Genomic DNA, 23,273 nt, shown 5'->3' with positions numbered 1-23,273 from the left:
ATAGAGAAATATAAATTTTTTGGAAAAGATTGTCAATGAGATTTCCAACTATGATAAAGCAAATATGTCATAATTATATTTATTGGCTTATTATTTGTTGTGTTTGCTACTTTGCTTTAAGTCTTTTAACTAGTAACAAATTACTACAAATTGTATTTTTAGGAAGAATCTTTTCCTTACAAAATAGTAATATTAGTCAACTATTTTCGGCACAGGTTAAGTACAGTGGATCCCAACGTCTACAAAAAAAGCCACGTGATATATTCCAAAACCAAGGACAAAACTGTAATTCACCAAGCTAGACCTCACGCTCCTTCCAATTTAGCTGAGCGGCTCCGTCTTTCATTTTTAACATATTTTTGCTTCGGTGTCTTTCGAAATCAATCGCGCGAAAACACCATTTTATCTCCCGCCGTTCCTTCCCTCCTTTTTTATTTTTCATCTCTCCCTCCTAATCTCAAATCTCAATCTCAAATCTCATTCCCAAGCTCCAATCTCTCTATCTCTCTCTCCCAAATCTCACGATGCAACCTCAGCCGCATATTTCTCCGACCACCGCAACTGCCGCGATCTCAGCCGCGCTTGAATCTCAGCGCGTCCGAAAAAACCGAGGAAGTTACAATTGCGGTAGATGTGGTCAACCTAAGAAAGGCCATGTCTGTCTTTTAACTGCTCCACCTGATATTCCCACTACTCCGATCGCTTCTGAGCCAGTGAGCTGTATCTCCGCCGCCGCATCTTCTTCCCGTTCCACTGTCTTATCCTTAACGGCAGCGCCGTCGTCGCGTCAGTCTTTCACTCACTTACGCCGCGCTTTATCTTTCGATGACGTCGATGCGCGTAATTCACTGGATGAATCCGATCTGGATGCTGCATCGGCGGATCTGGATCTACATTTGGATACGGATATTGTTCAGCCTGGGAGGTTTCATGCGGTCGGTTTATGGGAGGTGCTTAAGCGCCTGCCACCGTCGAGTTTACTGATGGCGGCTAGGGTTTGCAAAGGATGGAGAGAGACATCGAGGAAGATGTGGAAAGCGGCTGAGGAGCTTCGGATTAGGGTTCCGGAGACAGCTCAGATTGGATACACTGGATCTTTATTACAAAAGTGTCCTCGACTAATTAGACTCTCACTTAAAATCGAGAGGTGATTCTTCTTCTTTCGTAAGATCTATTATTAGATCTGAGAGTTCATTTGAAAATTGGATTAATGAAATCTTAAAAGTTATCGATGATTAAGAATCATAAGTATTATTAATGGTCTTCTGTTTATTGGATTAATTGCAATTTATTGTAACAATTCATGTTTCTGATTGGATTTGTTTGTTCTGCTGCAGTGATTTTGACGCGACAACTCTGGCTTGCATTGCATTTTCTTGTCCTAACCTGGAGGTTTTGGAGATTACAACTTCGGGTGCAGCTGTCAATAGGATTTCTGGGTAAATAAGTCCACATTTTTGAGTTGTTATGTGAGATTGAGATTAGGCCTCTTGATTTTTATGTGATCATGCCATGAATGTAGAAATTCATCTGTGCTAAGCAGTCATTTTGCATGTGATTTATCATAGATTTTTCTTCTGAGGGGATTTATGGTTTTGAACGTCTTAAAAATAGCTGTTTGTTCTTCTGTGGATCTGTCTTTGATTGTTCAATGGTTTATTGTATGAATAGGGATGAGCTGAGTCGGTTTGTTGCTAATAAACGAGGACTAACAAGCCTTAAGATGGAAGGATGTTCCAACTTGGGAGGATTTTCCCTCTCTTCATCAAGCCTCTCCACTCTCTGGCTCTCAGATCTTCATTCTCTCTCAAAGATGGTAACTGAATTTCCATTTTTCTCTCATTTTTATAGTTCAGGAAGGGAATTTGTGTATCTAAAGTGCAGATTGTTTTGTTCTTTTTGTTTTATCAGATCTTCAACTGTCCAAATCTTACGGAAATATCACTTGAATTTTCTCGCCAAGAAGATGATTCAACTGATCTTGTAACAATGGTTGATGGTTTGGGAAGGACTTGCACTAGATTGCAGAACATTCATATAGCCTCTTTGAAGCTTTCACATACTGTTGTACTTGCTCTTACTGCTGTGAATTTCAGGTTTGTCCAATATCCCTATTTATAGTCTTCTTTTGTTTGTAATAATTCTTCTTATGCACATTTAGTCCACTATTTTCATTTGAGAGCAGTTGTTCTTAGTGATTGATGTCAGTTTCCTTTTCGTCCAGGTATTTGAGAATGCTCTCGCTAGTTCTTGGAATAGATATCACCGATGCATCTGTAGCTGCCATTTCCTCAAGTTACACAAACCTTGAACTGCTTGATCTGAGTGGGTATGTTTTGTTCTCGTTCAGTATATCCTGTCTATATCTCTAGTGGTTTCAGAGAAGTATACACATGAAGAGCGTATTTTTAAGACATGATTCTTTGTTGGTTTTAGTTCCAGCATTACTGATACTGGCCTCGGGATGATCTGTGATGTCTTACCTGATACACTCTCAAAATTACTTGTTGCTCTTTGTCCCAACATTACATCAAGTAAATTCTTGATCTCTGGTTGGCATATGTATTATATTTTTTGAGATTATTCCCTGTATTCTCATTTCTTCTATATTGAATATTCTTGCAGGTGGCATTCAATTTGCTACTGCTCAATTGCCCCTTCTTGAGCTGATGGATTGTGGCATGACTGTGTCTGATCCCAACTCAGATAATCCGACCATTGTAGAGAATCCAAGTCCACATAAAACACCAGGCTACAATCAGAAGATGTTTATCAAACATAAACGGCTGAAGAAACTCAGTTTGTGGGGATGCTCCAGTTTGGACGTGAGATTCCTCATCAATGCTCTCTAAACAAGTTCAAACCTTGATTCCATCTTCTCATAGTTTCAATCTTTTGATGCAGGCTTTGTTCCTAAACTGCCCAGAGCTCATGGACTTGAACTTGAACTTATGCAGCAATTTGCATCCAGAGAGTTTGGTGCTACAATGTCCAAAGTTACAACTTGTGTACGCTTCAGGATGTCAAGACCTATTGACCGGAGCTATCCGGAAACAGGTAATCCCTTGGACATGTGTGATGTCTTAGTCATGTGTGATGTCTTAGACATATGTGATGTCTTAGACATGTGATTAGTTAAAAAATAATCTGTTTGAGTCTTACCCAACCCAAACTCTTAAGAAGCGTCTCCTTCTTTGTGATAGGTTTCTGAAAACTTTGCGGCTGGTGAAAACCATATGCCACGGAAACGCTTGGCTGATGCGTCGAAGAGGATTCAAGCTCTACCTTCATTATACGAAGAAGTGAGTCTTATTTCTAGTTTTTTGAGAGAGAGTTAAGAAAGCAAGAAAGATAAGTAACTGAACGTTTCCATTATTCTATTTTGCAGACAAGGGAAGATGATAATTATGCAGGGAAGAGAAGGAAGTTGGAGAAAGAAGTGTGTACCATTATACATTAATAATCCTTTATTGGACTCATCACAATTTTTCATCTACCATATTTATATTTACTGTACTGTGTACATCTGATTATGTTGGATCACGTTCTGTTCTGTTGTTTCACTTATCAACTTAACATGTTTATCTTTGTTCTCCAATTGCTTCGAATAAATTGTATAATAACATTCTGTATTTGTTATTTGTTTAATTTATATACTGATATGGGGATTTTCTTTGTTTTCAAGTTTTAGTTTATGATTTGTTATTTGCTTCACATGAGAATAATTAGTCAAATTTATTTGGTCTCTTTCTCTCAAAGCATAAATACAACTCTAATCTTCTCCATCAGACTCATGGAAAATGCAAAACCAGTGTGTGCATTTTTATGCTCAATAGAAACTTGAATTATCTAAAAATATGCTAATTTATTTTGCTTGTGTTTATGTTTTGGTATCTGTGAATGTGTTGGAATGATTTGAAATTGATCGGAGGTATGCAAATTTACTTCCTTTAATTGATATTTGCAAGAGACATATTTGGTCGTTTTTAAGTTTTGAAAGCCTAACATGTTTTTTTTTTTTTTTTGCTAAGACGCTTAAGAGCATGATTAACAATGGTATCTTAAAAATGGTTCTTAGGAGTATTAAAGTAATAACATGACAAGTGGCTGGCTCTTAAGGTCAATTTTGGGTCTTAGCTAAGCCACGTTTCTTAATCTTTAACATGATTTGTCTTTAATTTTTGATCTAAGATTTACTTAAGAACTTTTTAAGACACCTTCGTTAAGACCTGTTAGCAAACCATTTTTTTTATTTGGTGTGTTGCAAATTGTTGTCTGCCCCAAAATAATATGCGTTCGCTACAACTTTCAAACTAATTATGAATAAATTTTTTTGATGTAATCACACCTTTACATTGTTCACAAAAAAAGAAAAAAATCTCACCTTTACAAATTTTGTTTTTGTTTTCTTTTCAAATAGTTTAGAAAGTTCAAATACACTAATTTTTATCAAAGAATAATCTCGGTCAAAAAAATTTAATAATGAAATCAAATATCTTATAAAATGGAAAAAAAAAATATGGGTGTTTGATTTTTACAAACCAAAAATGGAAGATGAAAGTCAGAAGTCAAAATAGCTCGAAAATGTAAGTGACGGCGCCTGAATACTCTTGGCTGGTAGATTTCACCTACCTCTTTCTTTCTTTCTTTCATATATCTCAAACGTGGAATCGCTGTTACTCAGTTTTTATATAAAAATACACTCTCTTCTCTCTTCAACCAAACCCATTTCCAAAATCCACAAAGCTTTTCCAATGGCGATTGCTTTCAAATCCGGCGTCTTCTTCCTCCAATCCCCAAAATCCCAAATTGGATTCCGCCATGCTTCTTCTTCTCCTGATTCATCGCTTTCTTTCAAGAGATTCACTCCCATGGCTTCTCTCTCCACCTCTTCTCCTACTCTCGGTCTCGCTGATACTTTCACCCAGCTCAAAAAACAAGGCAAAGTACGTAAATAAATTCTCCGTTTTTCATTTTCCAATCCGTTTCTCAAGAATTGGATTTTTAAATTTTATCGTTAGTTCTGGTGGGAAATTGGATTTGAAACCATGTGTTGTTGCTTATGAATTCTTATCAGAGTGAGTTAGCATTGAGTTTGGTTAGGTCTGCAATCTTGGTCCTACTGATACAATTGGATTTGTCAAAGCTCATTTGTATATCCTTATTTGTGAAGGTAGCATTCATACCGTATATCACAGCTGGTGATCCAGATCTCTCTACTACTGCTGAAGCACTGAAAGTTCTTGATGCTTGTGGCTCTGACATAATCGAATTGGGTGTTCCTTACTCTGATCCTTTAGCTGATGGACCTGTTATTCAGGTTAAAACCAACTATCAAAATGCAGCCTTTATATCATATTTATGCTTCCATTGCATACAGTTTTCCGTTTTTGTTTTCTGTTTGATCATCTTGCTTTGTTATCTATTCAATTAGGCTGCGGCAACGAGGTCGTTGGAGAGGGGAACCAACCTCGATAACATCCTTGAGATGTTGGATAAGGTGAGTTTAGTTTCTGAAGCAAAGATGTGTGTTTGTGTCCCCTGCCAGATATCATCCTATATATGTGTTCTTATTGTTGGACTTGGTGCAGGTTGTTCCACAAATATCTTGTCCGATTTCGTTGTTCACGTATTACAACCCGATTCTTAAACGTGGATTGGGGAAGTTCATGTCTACCATCAGAGCTGTTGGTGTACAGGGACTTGTGGTTCCCGATGTTCCTCTTGAGGAAACTGAGATGCTGAGAAAAGAAGCCCTCAACAACGACATTGAGCTGGTAAGCATATTCTTTCATTGAAGGACGCATATATCTTGTTCAATTTTGGTTAGCACGATTCTCAGTCATGCCAGTGCAGTATGTACACGAATTAGTTAATATTCATTTGTGTCTATAGATATGTATATATCGTATTTTTGTCTTCTTCTTCTCCTCGAATTGGGTTTTTCTTAGCTGAACCTCCTCATCATTTGTCTCTGTGGAGGTTTTATTTGCCAGTCTCCTCAACAGAAACAGTAGAACCATTGTTTAGTGTAGGCACTGAGACTGTACATGTGTTTGGCTGTAGCTGCCTCTATCTATTTTGACATTCCGGTTTCAGTATCTTTGCCTTTAGTAAACATAATTTTGCTCAATGTTTGTAATCAAGGTCCTACTCACTACACCAACTACACCAACAGAGAGAATGAAGCGAATTGTTGACGTGTCAGAAGGATTTATTTACCTTGTAAGATCCCTCTCAGTGTATATTTATCTTTGCAGATGGTCACACGTGTTTTCTTAATTTGAGAATGTATTGGCCCTTGATATTGGATTTAACAGGTGAGCTCAATTGGAGTGACTGGTGCACGAGCATCTGTAAGCGGAAAGGTTCAGTCGCTCTTGAAGGATATCAAAGAGGTCTGTCTAATAACAATAGTTTTTTTTTTTTTTTTTTTTTTTTTTATTGTTTCTCAATTATCTTGAAATGATGTAGAAATGCTCAAGTTGTTTAGTCATTTGTAATTCAATGCAGGCGACAGACAAGCCAGTGGCAGTCGGTTTTGGAATATCAAAGCCGGAGCATGTGAAACAGGTCCTAAACCTTAAAAATGCTTCTTCCTAAGGCTTCTCTTATGTTGTCTTTGTTGTTGCTTCTTCGATGACTGGTTTTGTTGTGTCAACAGATAGCTGGATGGGGAGCAGATGGAGTGATCGTAGGCAGTGCAATGGTGAAGCTATTGGGGGATGCAAAGTCGCCAACAGAAGGACTTAAGGAGCTTGAGAAACTCACCAAGTCTCTCAAATCTGCTCTTCTTTGAAACACAAACATTTGCAGACAACATCGTAGATTGTGCTTTTTTTTTGTTGCTGATTATAATCAATGTGTGACAATGATGTATCAATCTTTTGTTACATTTCAAGTATGATTTAATAAGTTACGGTGACTCAAGCCACAAACAAACCAGTTGCTCTGTTTCAAAGACTTCACGAGTGTTTTCAAATTTGGTTCGATAAACTTGTGACCCGGTTTAGTATTCTGGTTCCATTAGACCCGAACAAAACCAACAATTTGGGTCCCATATTAGTATAATCTTTGAATGAAAAATGAAAAATAAATAAAAGAGTGTTTTAGGTTTTCCAAAATTCAAATTACAAAATATTCCATCCCGCGATAGATTTATTATTTAATTTCCCATCTCATCCAGTTCTCCAGTGTCGGTTGATTATCTGTAAAAAAGCAAAAAGAGATGAGAGGAGGAGCCACGGGAAAGAGAAGAACGACGGTGGGTTTCGGCGGAGCGCCGCCGCCACCACCACCATCAATCGAGCAACAACGTCACCTCTTTAACTCAAGAGACTCCGACGCCAGTTTCGCCAGCAGCCGTCCTTCATCGATCGGTTTAGGCGGCCGAGCGTCCGATGACAGATCTTCGATGATTCGATTCATCAACGCCTTCCTCTCCTCTCATAACTCTCTGATCTCTATCCGCGCTAATCCTGTTCCTTCTGTCAAAGACATCTCCGAAACCCTAAAATTCATTCTCTCCAAATTAGATTACCCTTGCGATTCCATCAAATGGGACGAGGATCTCGTCTTCTTCCTCAAATCGCAGAAATGTCCATTCAAAATCACTAAATCTAGCCTCAAAGCTCCCAATACGCCTCACAATTGGCCTACTGTTCTCGCCGTTGTTCACTGGTTGGTTGAGCTCGCTCGTTTCCATCAACATCTATCATCCAATTCCACCTCTGAACCCGAAGCTAACTCCATGAATTTCTTCGCGATTCAAAGCTTTAGTCACTTCATTCGCGGCGAGGATGATAAAGTTAACGAGTTAGATTCTGAATTTTTGGGTAAATTGGAAGCGGAGAAGACTAGCGTCGCTGAAACTATCTCTGGTTGTGAGAAAATCTCCGGTGAATTGGAGGCTAAACTTGAGTCACTGAGGAAAGGTCCGTCGAAGAAAGAGTCTCTGGAGAAAGCTAAAGCCGATTTGGAGAATGACGTGAACAAGTTCCGAACTATTATTGCGGAATATACTGAAAAGAATCCAGCGCTGGAGAAAGTTGTGGAGGAGAAAGATAAGGAGCTTAAAGCTAAGGAAGAAGAGAGAGAGCGAATCTCTAAAGAGAATAAAGAGTTGAAGAAGAGTGTGGAGCTTCAGAACTTTAGCGCCAGAGATGTAGAGAGGATGAGAAGAGAGTTACAAGCTGTGGAAAGAGATGTTGCAGAGGCTGAGGTTGCTAGAGATGGTTGGGATCTGAAAGCTTGGGAACTCAATTCACAGATTGGGAATCAGTTTCATCAGATTCAGACACTTTCCATTGATTGTAACCAAGCTCTTAGAAGATTGAAGATTGATATTCAGTTCACTGTAAATGAGAGAGGGAAAACACCTGCAAAGGTGATGGGTGTGGATTATAAATCTGTGGTGAAGCCAGCTCTTTGTTCGCTGTACGATGGGATTAAAGGAAGCTTGAATGAGAAAATGGAGGAGTTGGTCACTTTACAGCACCAGGTGTCTGAAATGGCTTCGAAGATCGAATCCACAAAGAGTCTTCTTGGGTCAATTCAGTTGCAGATCAATGAACTCGAAGAAAAGATGAAGTTGGTGAAGAAGGAAACTCAGGATTTGACTACAAAATGTGACTTGGAGGCGAAAACATTGGTTGAGAGTGTGAAAACGGAGGCTTTGAATCTGGAGGTTGTGGAGAAAGAAGCTGCTGAGTTTTTAAAAGCTTCGGAGGTTAGATTGCAAGAAGCAGAAAAGCAGAGTGAAGAGGAAGTCCAAGCATGTGCTGCACAACTCTTTGCACTTATCGATTCGATATCGAAACAGAAAGAGTACATGGATTTGAAGATATTGGAGATCAAAACTGGTGTTGCTGATACTGCCAGTGCTGTTTCAGAGATATACAAAGCAAACTTCAAGAAGCACCTAGGTATCTAGGGATTGGCATCAACTGAGCCCAGAGATTGTTAAAAGCGTGAGTAATTCGCATCTTTTGTTGCTATTGTTCGAATAGTCATATTAGCATCTATGTGGTATGTATGAGTTTTCAGGATGGATCATTGAATTGCTCAGCTGTGCTACTAGTATATAAGAATCTGTGTTTTTTTTCATTGAAACTTGAATGATAGGCACAGATTCTAATATTCACAATGTTTTACTCAAGGACGCTGTTATGACCAAGTTACATTACATAGGATTTCCAGTGAATAACTCATACCTTCTTTTACCATAAGCGGACTTAGATGGTACCTGCTCGGGGTCTCTTGAAGTCAGGTTTTGTTTGCAGATGCTGGCTGGCGCGGTTGTAACCTCTTTGGGTTATCACTTTTCTTCAATCTCACTGAGTTTCTCCCTGACACTTTGAACGGTTTGGTTCATTGATGATGACTCATAATACACATGGCTAGATGAAACTCGGCTGATAGGAGCATTTCCTTTTATTGGAGTGTGGCACTCCATCTCTCCTTGTGGGGAGAAATTATCCATTTGGGTCAATTTTGTGTCTTTGGGGGTGCTCTGGGAGTTCACTTGTTTTCCATTACTTGTTTAAAGCTTACTCGTGCATCATATGTGGTGAATATCTTAATTGATGATATGAATGACACACAGCAACTAAAGTAGGAAATCTAAATACCTTATGATTTTTTTCCCGACGAATGCCTTATTTTGCCTTTTCAATTAAATTAACAGAAAAAGAAATGTTGGTTAGTACAAATCCAATACAAAACAGAAACGTGTCAAGTATCCTAATCAATAATGGCGGCTCCACGTAAGAATCTAGGCGATTGGGTAAAAGAGAAAAAAAATTAGAGAGAGAGAGAGAGAGAGAGAAAAAGAGAAGAATCTAGGCGATTGGGTAAGCGATGCACATCGTCTTCTCTGTCGATGATTTGACCGAATCCTTCTGGCCTGTTCCCGCTCCGGCGCCGTCGCCAGGATCGTCATCGACTCCGGCACCAACGCAGAACGTGGCGGATGGGATGACTCGAAGTCAATCGGAGTGGGCGTTCCACAGGCTTCTCAATGAGTTATCCGGTTCCGATTCGAGCCCTACGACTAACGCAATCGAGAGATCACCTCCACCGGTTCAGTCTCTTTCGAGATTAGAAGAAACCGTTGACGAAACCGAAGATGTTGTCGAGATTCAGAAACCGCAGAATCATCGACGGCTTCCTGCGGATGATCAAGGGAAGAATCGGACTCGTCCTCCGTCGTCTGATCCGTTGGATTCTTCAGCTGCTGGGGTTGTTGATCCTAATCAGTATCATGCGATTCTTAAGAGCAAGCTCGAGCTTGCTTGCGCTGCTGTTGCTCGTCGTGTACGTCTTTTAGATCCATCTTTTATGTGTTCAGACGAAACGAATTCAGCATAACATTTTGGTGTTGATTGATTTGATTTTTCGCAGGTGGGAACTGTGAAACCGGAAGATTCAAGTGCTTCAGCTACCAATCAAAAGCAAGCTCAAGGTTACATATCGTTGCTTTGTTTTGATTTTTGGTTTTTGACTCTCTCTAGCTTTGTCTCTCTTCAATGTCCATGTTTAGATTACATAGTACATTTCAGGAGTTTGTTTTGTCAATTTGACTTAGACTATTGATGAAATGTTTTTCAGTTGGTGGATAATGAGATTATTTTTAATTTTCTAGGCTCCATTGTGGCACAAACCTCACCTGGTGCTTCATCTGTTAGATTTTCTCCCACAACAAGCACGCAAAAGAAGCCAGATGTTCCAGCCAGACAAACTACCAGTATTTCATCAAGAGATGATTCTGATGACGATGATCTTGATGGAGACGCAGATAATGGAGATCCTACTGATGTGAAGCGTGCTAGGAGGTACAATTCTTGATTTTTGTATCTTAGAATGTTTTTGGTAATCGTTCTGAATCTCGAGGTTGATATAGATAGACATGATTTTGGAGAAATGTTTGTGGCTGAGTGTTTCTACTCTCTTTATAGAGTAAAGAAAGAACTGAAGTCAGTTAGTTTTATGTTGTTCTTTGGAAACAGTCAGGCTCTTGATATTTAATTTTTTCAAGGTCATCCTGATTCAGTATTTTGTAATTACACAGGATGCTCTCAAACCGAGAATCCGCTAGGCGCTCTAGGAGAAGAAAGCAAGAACAAATGAATGAATTTGATACACAGGTTCGGTCTTTCATTAGTTGCTCATACATTTATACATTTCTTGATTATTTCTTGCTTCAGCAGTCTTCAGGGTTTTATAGGTGAAGTTTTTACCAATTGTAGGTAGGCCAATTAAGAGCTGAGCATTCAACTTTAATTAATCGTCTTAGTGACATGAATCATAAGTATGATGCAGCTTCTGTTGACAACAGAATTTTAAGAGCTGATATCGAAACTTTGAGAACAAAGGTATATATAGATTCTGTTCTTGTGACTCATGCGTGTTAAGAATTTATAACACACAAGATTATGATCCAATCTTATTTAGTAACTATGTTTGTTGCACTGATAAAAACTTGTGCAGGTTAAGATGGCAGAGGAAACTGTGAAAAGAGTGACAGGAGTGAACCCTTTACATTGGTCAAGACCAAACATGGGCGTACCGTTCAACAACACACCAAACGCTTCCTCGAGAATTCCGCCAAACTCTAACCACATTTTGAAACCAGCAATCCCAAGTACCACCACCAGTGCCGGTTTAGCACCAAATCAGAGAGTAGAGACTGCAAATTTCTTGCCGGAACATGTTAACCGTGAAGCCATGCAGAATCCATTTGCTCCTGATTCTAATCTGTATGAAACCCTACCCCATTGGAATCACAAGCATTAACCATAAGAAGAGTCAATGGTTTTGTGATTTTGATTGAGGTAAGGTAACTATTGTCTGTGTATTTTATTTACTGTGACTCAGCGCCGGTAAACTCTTAATATTATATAAATGATTGGACAAAAATGGAAGAATGTTAAAGCTATCGTGTTTCTAAGGCAAATCGAAGTTGAAATGGTCGGGGACCCAAACACATGTGCAGCTGTGTAAGCGTAAGCATTTTTGTAATACTTATGGCAAACGTAATCGTTTTATCGAAAAGTTAGCAATCAACAATGTTTCGTTGGCAAGAACTCACACATACATCAGATTAAAATTTTTGTAAAGCACTCTTAAGTGACAATGTCGCTCAATCTCTTATTTTGCCTCTCACCGCCAAAAACTGGTGATACCGTTCAATATCTGGTAATTTGAATTTCATCATAAGAAATTAGTAAATTAAACATGTCTTTACAATTGAAAATAAGCTTTATAAACTAAATATAACCAACAAAACAATAACTTAAACATTATGAATCTAACTATTATTTACCTATAGGAATGTCAAATCACGGAAAAAAAACAAACAAACAATTAAGCTCCATCATACATGAATATGAGTTTCAGGTTGTATCCATGAAAGTCTCTAAAAAGGAAATTAATCTGACTTCTACCATTTCTTCTATTGAGATTTAGCACCAGACTGGAGACCTGCTTGTACTTTGCTATGGAAGTGTGTTTCCAACCTTAAGGAAAAAAAAAAAAAAAACACCAAGTAAATGCACTACTTCATTACTGAATAAGAAGAGAAGAAAATAAATGAAAGAAAAAAAACGTCTTACCTGGTTGCACATTTGTAATAAATGGTATCGGGGGAATTGTAAGTTCTACAATTGTTAAACATCCGTCTTGCATCAGCAACAAACATATCGAGTGTCACGTAATACTGTTCCGATTCTACCCTCTTCGCTATAACCTTCAGATCTGTGTTCATACGATTTTTGGTTAACCAAAGTGATTACATTTTTACTTAAAGAGGACAAATTCTGGACTACTCAATACCGAAATTGATATATTAACTATATCTTTTTACCAATGGGATCTTTGATGATGTCATAATAATCAGGGACATCCCGAGAATCGACTGGTTCTTTGAAAGGCCAAGCATCAGCATGGTCTTGCATTGTCTGTTGCAATTCACTACAGCTTGTCAAACTTAAAGGCATGTAATTGCAATAACATAATGTGTAAGAGGACATAATGATTCATAGCAAAGCATTGAAAGGAAGAAGACTTATCACAACCTTTAAAAGCGCACGCATGAGTGCATTCAACTGTTTTTGATTTGTCGCCATATCAGCAGAACCATTGAATAATTTGAAACGAGTGTGTCCCCACTGATCTGGGGTCCAACCAGCTTCCCCTGCAATAGTTTACCATAACTCCTGTATTAGCAATTACCAAACTAGAATTACTCAACCTGAAGAAATCTATTACATGTTTTAAGCCAATTCAAGTATTACAGATAAACCCTTAGCCCACAGCTAGCAAATGCAGGAATCTTAAACATGCAAATCAACTTGATCTCATGGAGCCACTAGTACCAGCTTAATTTTGAGATGACTAGAACATGTTAAAGGGAGATAAATCTATTTTCTGGGTGAAAACTGTAATAACACCATCAAGTAGAATCATAACTTACTTAAGCCACGTATTTCCTCAACTTTGATAATCTTTCTAGGAATTCCAGCTTCATTCTGCAAAAATCATCTTATTTATTACTACTACTGGAAACATTGTATAATAATTGTCACAAGAGACATGAACCCATTGATGTTTACCTTTAGAAACTCAATTTTTGGATACACATTCTGACAGTTTGATAACTCTCTTATCCTTTCATCAATTGCCTGATATTATAAAAGTACAACCGGATCAGAAACTAATACGTATAATTAGACAGTAATGTATCCAATGCTTACTCGTTTAGTGGTTAATTTTAGGCTGTGTGGTTTTTTTTAGTGGGTGGTTGCTATGCTCTCTTAGTCTATAAAGAATAAGCAGATAGCTTTTGGGAGGGCAGCTTGATTCTTGGGCTCATAGGTGACGAAGACAGGAACTTCCATTAATTAATTTCTTGAGAGAGAGGAGAGGAACTTTCAATAATTGAATCCGGAAGTTTGTATTTCTTATGTTTTGTAACCTTTTCAGAATCAGCCATAATGCTAGATTTATATAGTGAAAGAAAAGAAAGTAAACAAACAGCTTCATAACCTGAAGAACTATTTGGGTATAGATGAACCTGAAGACTCAGAGATATTTTTTCACTACATAAAAAGTATTTTCAATGGCTTACCTTTCTTTGCTGGCGTATCATGCTTGACAAATCCGTATATGGAAGCTTTGGATCAATTTTGCATTCCATAAGGAGACCACCATCATAGTCTTTAATGAACCTAAGAAAATTTCAAAAGGTTTTTTATTTGCAAAAGTTTCAAGATGTAGAAGAGAATGAAAAGACAAATTTTGAAAAGCTCTCTGGTAGCATAATCAGCTAGGAAATAAAATGCTTGTATTCTAAGGTTTGTGAGCTTAATTTGGCCCACAAATATTTCAGTCAGACATCATACATATAAAGCACAGAAGTTAAGAACGGTAAATAGCAGTTTGAACTTAAGAGATACATAGTTTCCATACCCATGCCATACATCTTTCTCCAAGTAAATCTCTTTAGTAAAACCCTACACAAGATAATAGACCAAACAGATCAACTTAGTGAACTACTGTAAAAATATAAAAATTACAGTTAGTATCCCAGAAAGTAGACTTGATGGCAACAGAACTTTTTGAAGTGAAACACTGAGGTATATCCTATTAACATATAGAAAACAATGCATGCAAAACACAGTTCAATTCCCTTTTTAAAATGTACTAACAGTTGGTCGAAGTTTGTTGTCAGATTAAACATAGACCAAAAAATGGCACAATATAGGAAATACACCAACCTGCTTGACAAAGTAACCAACAGCATTGTTGTCAGCATAAGTAAGAAAATGCGTCAATCCATCAACATCACGTGCATGCTGTTTCAAGTGGTTCATCAATCTGGTACCGTAACCTTTTACTTGTTCATCTGCTGTGATTGCACAAAATGCTATTTCTCCAAACTTCTGACTGAATTCCAGGAAAACAGTGGAGTTAATAAGCATGTCAAGACTGTATTCATGCTCATTATCACACAGACAGTTACACAAATATTCAACTGGAAGAGTAAGATGTGCTTGATGATACTATAAGATAACAAGTCAATATACTACTCTCTAAAGAGCAAAAAGCTGTATAAGTGTATTCATATCTATATTTGTGGAGAAAAATCATCACTAGTAGTATATCATTGAGGTCAAAACCTTACCTGCGATATGGACGATACGTGATACCACCTACAACTAAATTTCCTCTTAGGACCATAACAGACTTATGTTTCCTGGCCAAATAACATAAGTTACAGATATTAGAATGCTTACCATTTGCCATGGTTCGATATAAAAATGTCATGTTTTACTTTAGTCTATCATCTTTACCTATCCATCAGAAGACGAACAATGTACTCCTTGGGCATATTAGGCAACTGTCTTGCAAAAATGTTCTTCAACCCAACCAAGCTGGAATACATTCAACCAATTATTCAGAAAACTCCTCCGCAATGAGGTTAGAACGAAAAAGGCATAGCTTATTAGAAGCTAAAATTCGGTGGCAGGACACAATTGAGGTAAGGAATTACCACATCATATGCTCATCAATGCAATCATTTGAGTAACAAACAAATTTGAGTCGTCCTGCTTGCTCCTAAAAGAAAAGATATCACCAAAGTTGTCAATGGCGATTCTCTGAACTCATCTAATAAGTCATAGGCATAGATCAAGCCTATAAAGATAGTGATAAGCTACCTCTCTCTTCAAAGTCTCTTCTCTCGCAATGTAAGCTCCGCTAGTCTGAAAATTCTCTGCCAATACCTTAACAGACTCATCCTTTGGCACCAGCCCTGAGATTGAGCTTCCTCCAACAGTGCCACTCACACCAGTCCCAACCACAGATGATCCACCATCCTTTCCACCATCAGAGCTCTCAAGCTTAATCGTGGAGCTCTCCGTCTTAAGCTTAGTGTTACGACTTGAACCGTTGACTCCTGAGCTGGAATCGAGTCGAGCGGCGGTGAATGTGCGGATAGAAGAGTCCTGGTCCTGTTCAGGAGCAAATTCGTCCTCGTCATCGTCCACGACTATATCCTCTGATTCATCAGGGTCTGAATCTGTATCAGCGCCGCGAGCGGAGATGCTCTCGAGTTCATCGTTGGAGGTTAATGGGCCGTCGCGAGTATCGGCAGAGAAGGAGGAAGGAGGGAAAGAGGTAGAAGGAGGGGCGTGATCCTCAGACGCAGCTGCATTCGCTGCCGTAGTGGCGGCGAGTTTGCGCTTGTGGAGAGAAGAAGTGACGGAGGCGGAGGCGGAATGAGAAGGAGAAGGAGTCTGAGAGCTGCGGGAACGATTGGCCGCGTTGAGGTGGGAAGAGTGAGAGTCCATTGAAGCAGAATAGTGAAGGTGATTGAGCAAATCGCGACGAAATCGAGAGTCTAGGGTTAGCTCAGATATTTGGGGGCGGGAAAGACGACGCCGACGAACGGAATATTCTAGCTTCAGATTTTCTTATGATCCAACAAATATTCTAGCTTCAGATTTTCGGTAGTAAATTTATGCAGTGAATAACTGTAAAAATGTGATTTACCATTGGTCGCCTATAAACAATTTGCAATTTTGGGGAAGTATGGATGGATGTATATGTTGTTTTAATCAACAAAATTAATATGTTTGGTATATGTTACTAGTATTTAACAAGGAAATACAATTTGTTGGTGACAGATTTTGCTATCGCTAATCAACTACAGCCTACAGGCATGCGATCTTTCATCGGGTAGCTTTCGGTTAGTTCGAGTGGTTTATTTTCGCAGTGGAACTCATTATCTCTAGGATTTTTAGCCCACTTTATTTTTTATCTGGTTTTAGAATCTTTTGCTTTAGTACGTATTTGTGTCTGGGTGTTGTGGTTCATGTAAATTTCATATTTCCGATTGATTCTCTGTAAAGGAGAGGGTTTTTAAAAAAAAAAAACTTAATGAAATTGAGTTTTGTTGTAAAAATGAAAAAAAAAGACAAAGGTGATGATGATACAACCTAATGGTCAACAGGGCTTGTTTACCAAATGTAAATCGAAGAAAAGGACAACTTGATAGTGGTGATTTCTTAAAAATCACATATGAAGAGGTCTTAAAAAGTCTGGCAACTCTTTTTCCCCATATATGCAATCCAAGCTTGTACATAGATAATTAGACACGCCATTAAGTACAAAGATATCTTTATTAGACAGTAAAGCACCACTTGACATTAGAATACAACAGAGAGACCAAGTGCACTCGACAATGCACACAAAAAGGCAGGAAGATCGGAAGTTGATGCGGCTGTGATCAGCTTGTCGTCGGTCACACACCGTTCTGATTCCACGATCTCACCACCAGCAACTTTCATAGCCACCTTTGTCCCATAACTACTTGCACATCTCTTCTTCTGCAATGTAATAATAGTATGACACAATGAAAATCAGAGATGAGTTAACAAGTTGGCAAAAATTAAACCTCTGCTAAGGAAGTGGTGTCATATCTATGACTGAATAAAGAAGTATCGTTTAAATTAAAATGCGGTTTGATTCAGCTTCAGTTTTAACTTTTAAGTCTTGAAAATAGTAAAACGTTTTGATTTCATTCAGTTTTGTTGATATTACCTTAAGAGCGCCTGTCGCGGCAAGTAGCCAATTTCCCATTCCAATGGCAGCAACAAACTTGCCTTTCTCAACAAACGTTCTGACCAATTCGATGGCCTTGGGATTCATCACCAAGAGCTCTGGAGATCTTCCTCCGGGAACCACAATGCAGTCGTAATCATCCACAGAGACATCATCCCACGCAACGGTCACATAGAAGTTGTGACCAAACTTCTCAGTAGGAAGTTGCCGTCCATCTTCAAGGTCATGAACGATTGTAGCACATTTCTCACCTCTCTTCTTGGTTGGCGTCACTGCGTCCACTTTACATCCCAAAGCTTGAAACGCTTTAAATGGTACGTTGATACTGTAATCTTCAACACAATCCTAGATATACAAAAATTACATATTACTCAGACCAAATAATTTGTGTCATTTAAAAAATAAAAAATAATTAAGAACGTATGGATCATACTCTTTCACGTGTTAGTTGAGACTTGTGGTTAGTAATGAACATTTTTTCCTGAATTTATAAATGGAAAATTTAATAGAGTCGAAGCTTAATTACCCCGATCAAGAAAAGCAAAGAAGGCTGGTGATTCTCTTTAGAGCTAGAAATCTTGGAGCCAAGTGATTCAAACAAAACTCTGAGACTGTGGCCAAGCGTTGGCCACCCCATAGTGGACATGAAACTGCCGTCCTTGACACAATCAGTTATGTCGAAAAGGGTCTGGACTCCAGGCTGTTGCCACCACGCGCCGCCTGAGAGCTCTATCAACGGTTTCATGCTTTCGAACGCCGTGCACTTCATTCCACCGGTTAGCAGACCCGCCGCCGCGAGAAACAGTTGGCTGTGGCAGCTCGTGAAGATGAGCTTCTTGAGTTCGGCGAATCTAGCCACAAGACTCACGCATTTCTCGTCGGCGCTCAAAAGCTCCGTGAAACGTCCACCGGGAATGATGATGGCGTCGTATTGGTCGGGGATGACGTCATCGAAGTTTGCGTTTAGTGTTAGATGGTCAACCACCAATTCGGTGTATATCTGTGAAAAGGTAAAAATCAAATTGTTACTCTTCTTTTTTTACTAGAAATTAAAGAGTAGGCCCATGCATTTTGGGTTGAGACCACCCAATTATCTAAACTTTTTGGATAAAGATAATAGAAATCAAATATCCATTTGGATCAAAATAATTAAATTCAAACGGGTAAAAGTATGGATTGAGTAATCACATGAATACATGAATCATCTGTTTGGTGATTGAAAGTTTAAATATGCATGTGAACTATTTGCATTTGATCGCTTTGTTTTACTAAATATGCAAAGAACGATTGGAAGGGCTAAATCGAAATGAAGAAAAAGTGAAAGATTAGAGAAATGCCTCGAGGCCAAGGAGATCGTGAGCTGCCATGATGCACTTTTCGCCTGTTTTGCGACCAGGAGAAACGCAGTGGACGCTAACGCCAAACGCTTGGAGGACGTAGAGAGGTACTATAGTCTCATAGGCTTCCATGAACTCTCCGCATAATATCAACACTGATTTATGAGCCATTGATCCCATAACAGTGTACTCTACATGTGTATATATTGAGTTCAAATTATCACAGTGTACTTTTTTCTCCAATAATGAAAGAGATAATGTTATATATAAGTGGATACGGTGCTCTATTTGGAGGCTGGAGCTATTATTAATTTTTTTTTTTTTTTAAATCTTTTATATAGTAGGTGTAGGCAGCTCTAGTCGTCTCAAGTCTAAGAGCTAAACATGTTAGGAACCATTTGTAGTTGTAGCACTAATTGTTGTTGTAAAGAATGAAAACAGCAATTTAGCTGAATTAATTTGGTTTCCTTTGGAGTGGATGGAGCAGAATTGTATTAGTTGAATAAATTGTTTTTGTTACCGTGAACACATTTTTTTTGTTAAATATGAAACTTAAAAACTCATTTCTCATTAGTCCCGTAGCCAGTAGCCACCATTCAAATCACGAATAAACTTGGTCGATCTCAATGAAACTAAGCAGAAGGTTCCATATGAAGATGCGGATGATACCATTATGTTTAATTATTTTATACATGAGCAGAAATAATAATAGGAAAATATTTGCAGTAGATTTATTAAAAAATAATTAATATCAAACTGCAACAATTTATATTTCGTTTCAAAAATACAGAGCGGTTTAGTTCGCGAGTAGATTAATTTGCTATGTCCACTCTCACCATTTAAAATTGAAGAGTTAAAATAAACACGTGTTAATTGCAATTTTCCAAACCACCAACCTCTCACCTACTTGACATCTTCTTCTGCTTAACCGGGAAGGCAAATATATAAAAATTGTTGCTTCAGAGCCAGCAAAAGAACAAACGAATTTTAATTTTATTAAGGAAACAAATCATAAACAATTAGTGTGTCTAAGCCGGCATAGAATAGGATCTAATGAACAAAAACAAATTACAAGGCTTGCATTTTATGTAAATGGCAGAGTGCACTTACGACGTATATAAATTTAGAATTAAAAAACCTAAACATATCATATGACAATATATTTGTGAGCTTTGAACTTCCTGCATGAAACTGAAGCCTTTTTTTTTTAATTGCGGGAGTTCTGAACTTTGGACCCACAATCTCTCTTAGTATTCAGAACCAGCAATTAATTCATTTATATTTAAAGAATATTTCACCGTTCCAAAACAGGATTGCTCCCGAAACACAAAAAAAAAACAACAACTTCCTTGAATTATCTCACTAGACCACCACTTCTTTGGTAGATAAAATTGATGAAGTTAATCGTAAGGGACGACAAAAAGATTTGGGATAAATAAAAATTCAACTTACTTAAATATTAAACATAAACAAGTTTTATCTTTTCTGTTTTTAATATGACTTAGCTATTTCATGGTTTTTTTTTCTCCCATTTTTTGGGTTGGATGCATGTAATGGTTCGATTAGGATTCCTTTGTAATTCCTTTTTATTAATGAAAATCTTTTAATAAATATAATGCGATAGAATATAATGGGGAGTAAAATGTAGTTCTTGATACCTTTGGGAATCGCCGTCGTAATTGATTTTCAGTTTGAGTGTTTTTTTTTAAATCCATACCAGACTTAATTAGGTATGAAAATTAAGCAATTTTTACACAAATAAAAGAAAAACATGAAACCAAATGAGGATTTGTAGCCAAATTATTAACACAAATCCCAAGAAAATTAAAATTGATTAGATACGAGAAAAATCATGAACAAAAGAAAGATAAAATCAAATAAAATTCGATAGCTTATTTAAGAATTACATTTTTGGTTTCAGTAATACATAAGCCGCCGAGAAGTTTAGTACTCAGTTTTTGGAGAAGGTGAATACGATGGTGGAGGTGGAGATTTGTAAACATATGGAGGTGGGAGAGATTTGTATTCAACCTTTGGTGAAGAAGAATAATAAGGTGGCGGTGGAGGGGAACTGTAAACATATGGTGGTGGAGGAGATTTATAGTACACTTTTGGGGATGGTGAATAGTATGGTGGTGGTGGAGAACTATAGACATATGGTGGTGGAGGAGACTTGTACACAACCTTAGGGGATGGAGAATAACATGGAGGAGGTGGTGGACAAACACATACATGAGGATGTGGTGGAGATTTGTAGTACACCTTAGGAGAAGGTGAGTAGTATGATGGTGGAGATTTGTAGTACACCTTAGGCGAAGGTGAGTAGTATGGTGGTGGTGGAGAGTTGTAGACATACGGTGGTGGTGGAGACTTGTAGTACACCTTAGGCGAAGGTGAGTAGTATGGTGGTGGTGGAGACTTGTAGTATACCTTAGGGGAAGGAGAGTAGTATGGTGGTGGTGGAGAGCTGTACACATATGGTGGTGGTGGAGACTTATAGTACACTTTAGGAGAAGGAGAGTAGTACGGTGGTGGTGGAGAACTGTAGACGGCTAGCGGTGGTGGTGGAGATTTATAGTATACCTTAGGGGATGGTGAATAGTATGGTGGTGGTGGAGAACTGTAGACGTACGGTGGTGGTGGAGACTTGTAGTCGACCTTAGGGGAAGGCGAGTAGTATGGTGGTGGTGGAGAACTGTAGACGTATGGTGGTGGAGGAGACTTGTAGTCGACCTTAGGGGAAGGCGAGTAGTATGGTGGTGGTGGGGAACTGTAGACATATGGTGGTGGAGGAGATTTGTAGTCTACCTTTGGGGAAGGGGAGTAGTATGGTGGTGGTGGAGAACTGTATACGTACGGTGGTGGAGGAGACTTGTATTCTACTGGAGACGGTGAGTATGTTGGTGGGGGTGGTGAACTGTAAACATACGGTGGTGGAGGAGACTTGTAGTCAACTTTAGGAGACGGTGAATAATAAGGTGGTGGTGGAGAACTGTAGACTGATGGTAGTGGAGGAGTCTCGTATTCAACTTTAGGAAGCGGCGAAGAATACAATGGTGGTGGGGAGCTATATGTTTCTGGCTCATATGCAGCAACCATTGTTGCCATGATGATAACTCCTAGAGCGGAAATGAGATGGGCTGAAGGCCCCATCCTAGAAGAAGATCTCATTAAGATTTTACTTTTTCTTACCAACGCGTTACTACGTTGGTTAGTTATTGTTGTTTTGGTTTGTGTTGTAAGAGAATGGGCGCATGAGTTTATATAGCAAAGTGTTTCTCTAAATACAGCTAGACGATTCGTTTTCCTTGTTGTTTTGGACTTCTTCCAACTAAATCGTGGAAGCATGTCGACACGATACTGGTTTTAGACGTGCAAGAACGTTTAGCGAATGTCAACGAGCCACATATTATATTAATTCGCTAGTTTAAGAAGAATTTTATGTATCCAGGATGCATCATTTTAGTCAACGAGCTAGTTTAATTTTTATTTTCACTTTCTAAAGGGTCACTTCATATCATATTTTTGCATATTTGACTCACCTGGTTATCAATCGTCAATGATTTACAAGGTAAATTGTACTAGAAAACTGACACGATTTGTTAAAGGGGTATCTTTGGTTGTCTAGCTATAAAATAAAAAAATTTGTTATATACGAGATTTCTTAAAGTTAAATTTTAAATGGTTATGTAAATATGCATCTCCTATTATATCAGAGTAGAATTTTTTGTAAATGGATATTTTGGGTATGGAAAATGGATACTTTACTCACGCTAAATACCACACTTACGACATGATTGTAACATAGAAGAGATAACCAATTACATTTTATCATGTATAAAATATATTTTTTAACACATAATTTGTTTGACAAATGAGATTTTCAATTTTACAATTCTACTGAGTTTATTTGATTTCATTTCGCCTCTTGTTCTTTATTAATTTCAATTTTCTTGAGGATTTTGATACATTATTTGACTAAATTATATTTATATGGTTGAATGTTTTCTTTTTTTTTTTATGTGTGTAAAGATTGTAGTCCCCTTTCTTAACTCGGTAGTTCTTGGTAGCTATGTAATCCTCCAAAATGAGTTTGTATATGGGATATATTAAGGAGTTCAATTTTCCTATACTTACTTGTTTACTTTGCTTTCGTATAGATAAGAACTTTACATGAACAAAAAAAAAATAAGTATCCTCAAAAAAAAAAAAAAATCAAAGTACTACTCTTTTATTTGACAGAAAAAAAAAAAAAAAAAAAGTGCTACTCTTTTAATTCGCTCGCCATTATGGTTAATTACATAAATTATTCCT

General features: G+C 38.0%; 7 protein-coding genes across 7 annotated transcripts; 4 read left to right on the top strand and 3 right to left on the bottom strand.

Moving 5' to 3' along the window:
- The first annotated feature begins 206 nt into the window (after positions 1–206).
- On the top strand, positions 207–3,679 carry LOC9314061 (F-box/LRR-repeat protein 17). Its single transcript, XM_002877947.2, has 10 exons — positions 207–1,147; positions 1,338–1,439; positions 1,672–1,816; positions 1,912–2,096; positions 2,225–2,329; positions 2,437–2,534; positions 2,626–2,825; positions 2,905–3,057; positions 3,204–3,302; positions 3,389–3,679. The coding sequence occupies exons 1-10, from the start codon at positions 525–527 to the stop codon at positions 3,458–3,460; spliced, it is 1,782 nt and encodes a 593-aa protein (XP_002877993.1). The 5' UTR covers positions 207–524; the 3' UTR covers positions 3,461–3,679.
- An 855-nt stretch (positions 3,680–4,534) lies between these two features.
- LOC9314060 (tryptophan synthase alpha chain, chloroplastic) lies at positions 4,535–6,945 on the top strand. The gene is made up of 8 exons (XM_021025653.1): positions 4,535–4,946; positions 5,174–5,320; positions 5,435–5,500; positions 5,592–5,777; positions 6,148–6,225; positions 6,321–6,398; positions 6,514–6,573; positions 6,665–6,945. Exons 1-8 carry the CDS (start codon positions 4,755–4,757, stop codon positions 6,797–6,799), a joined length of 942 nt encoding a protein of 313 aa, XP_020881312.1. The 5' UTR covers positions 4,535–4,754; the 3' UTR covers positions 6,800–6,945.
- Positions 6,946–7,028: 83 nt separating this feature from the next.
- On the top strand, positions 7,029–9,175 carry LOC9314059 (kinetochore protein NDC80 homolog). The gene has a single exon (XM_021025652.1). The coding sequence runs from the start codon at positions 7,229–7,231 to the stop codon at positions 8,930–8,932; it is 1,704 nt and encodes a 567-aa protein (XP_020881311.1). The 5' UTR covers positions 7,029–7,228; the 3' UTR covers positions 8,933–9,175.
- A 525-nt stretch (positions 9,176–9,700) lies between these two features.
- LOC9312331 (basic leucine zipper 25) lies at positions 9,701–11,953 on the top strand. Its single transcript, XM_002877944.2, has 6 exons — positions 9,701–10,314; positions 10,402–10,462; positions 10,643–10,832; positions 11,069–11,144; positions 11,247–11,372; positions 11,488–11,953. Exons 1-6 carry the CDS (start codon positions 9,859–9,861, stop codon positions 11,791–11,793), a joined length of 1,215 nt encoding a protein of 404 aa, XP_002877990.1. The 5' UTR covers positions 9,701–9,858; the 3' UTR covers positions 11,794–11,953.
- Positions 11,954–12,189: 236 nt separating this feature from the next.
- On the bottom strand, positions 12,190–16,497 carry LOC9312330 (histone acetyltransferase GCN5). Its single transcript, XM_021025651.1, has 13 exons — positions 15,717–16,497; positions 15,551–15,615; positions 15,351–15,431; positions 15,182–15,253; positions 14,775–14,943; positions 14,467–14,510; positions 14,126–14,225; positions 13,611–13,679; positions 13,472–13,526; positions 13,074–13,192; positions 12,863–12,956; positions 12,612–12,753; positions 12,190–12,515 (listed from the first exon to the last, which is right to left on the bottom strand). The coding sequence occupies exons 1-13, from the start codon at positions 16,347–16,349 to the stop codon at positions 12,452–12,454; spliced, it is 1,707 nt and encodes a 568-aa protein (XP_020881310.1). The 5' UTR covers positions 16,350–16,497; the 3' UTR covers positions 12,190–12,451.
- A 626-nt stretch (positions 16,498–17,123) lies between these two features.
- Positions 17,124–19,248, bottom strand: LOC9312329 (DJ-1 protein homolog F). The gene is made up of 4 exons (XM_002876215.2): positions 18,960–19,248; positions 18,149–18,622; positions 17,602–17,967; positions 17,124–17,387 (listed from the first exon to the last, which is right to left on the bottom strand). Exons 1-4 carry the CDS (start codon positions 19,137–19,139, stop codon positions 17,208–17,210), a joined length of 1,200 nt encoding a protein of 399 aa, XP_002876261.1. The 5' UTR covers positions 19,140–19,248; the 3' UTR covers positions 17,124–17,207.
- A 1,524-nt stretch (positions 19,249–20,772) lies between these two features.
- Positions 20,773–22,185, bottom strand: LOC9314058 (extensin-2). Its single transcript, XM_021024216.1, has one exon. It carries the CDS (start codon positions 22,128–22,130, stop codon positions 20,904–20,906), a length of 1,227 nt encoding a protein of 408 aa, XP_020879875.1. The 5' UTR covers positions 22,131–22,185; the 3' UTR covers positions 20,773–20,903.
- Positions 22,186–23,273: the final 1,088 nt, after the last annotated feature.

This window comes from Arabidopsis lyrata (genome assembly GCF_000004255.2).
Source record: "Arabidopsis lyrata subsp. lyrata unplaced genomic scaffold ARALYscaffold_5, whole genome shotgun sequence".
Classification (NCBI taxonomy): domain Eukaryota; kingdom Viridiplantae; phylum Streptophyta; class Magnoliopsida; order Brassicales; family Brassicaceae; genus Arabidopsis; species Arabidopsis lyrata.
The sequence above is the reverse complement of the archived record's forward strand: the minus strand, read 5'-3'. Positions and strand labels throughout refer to the sequence as shown.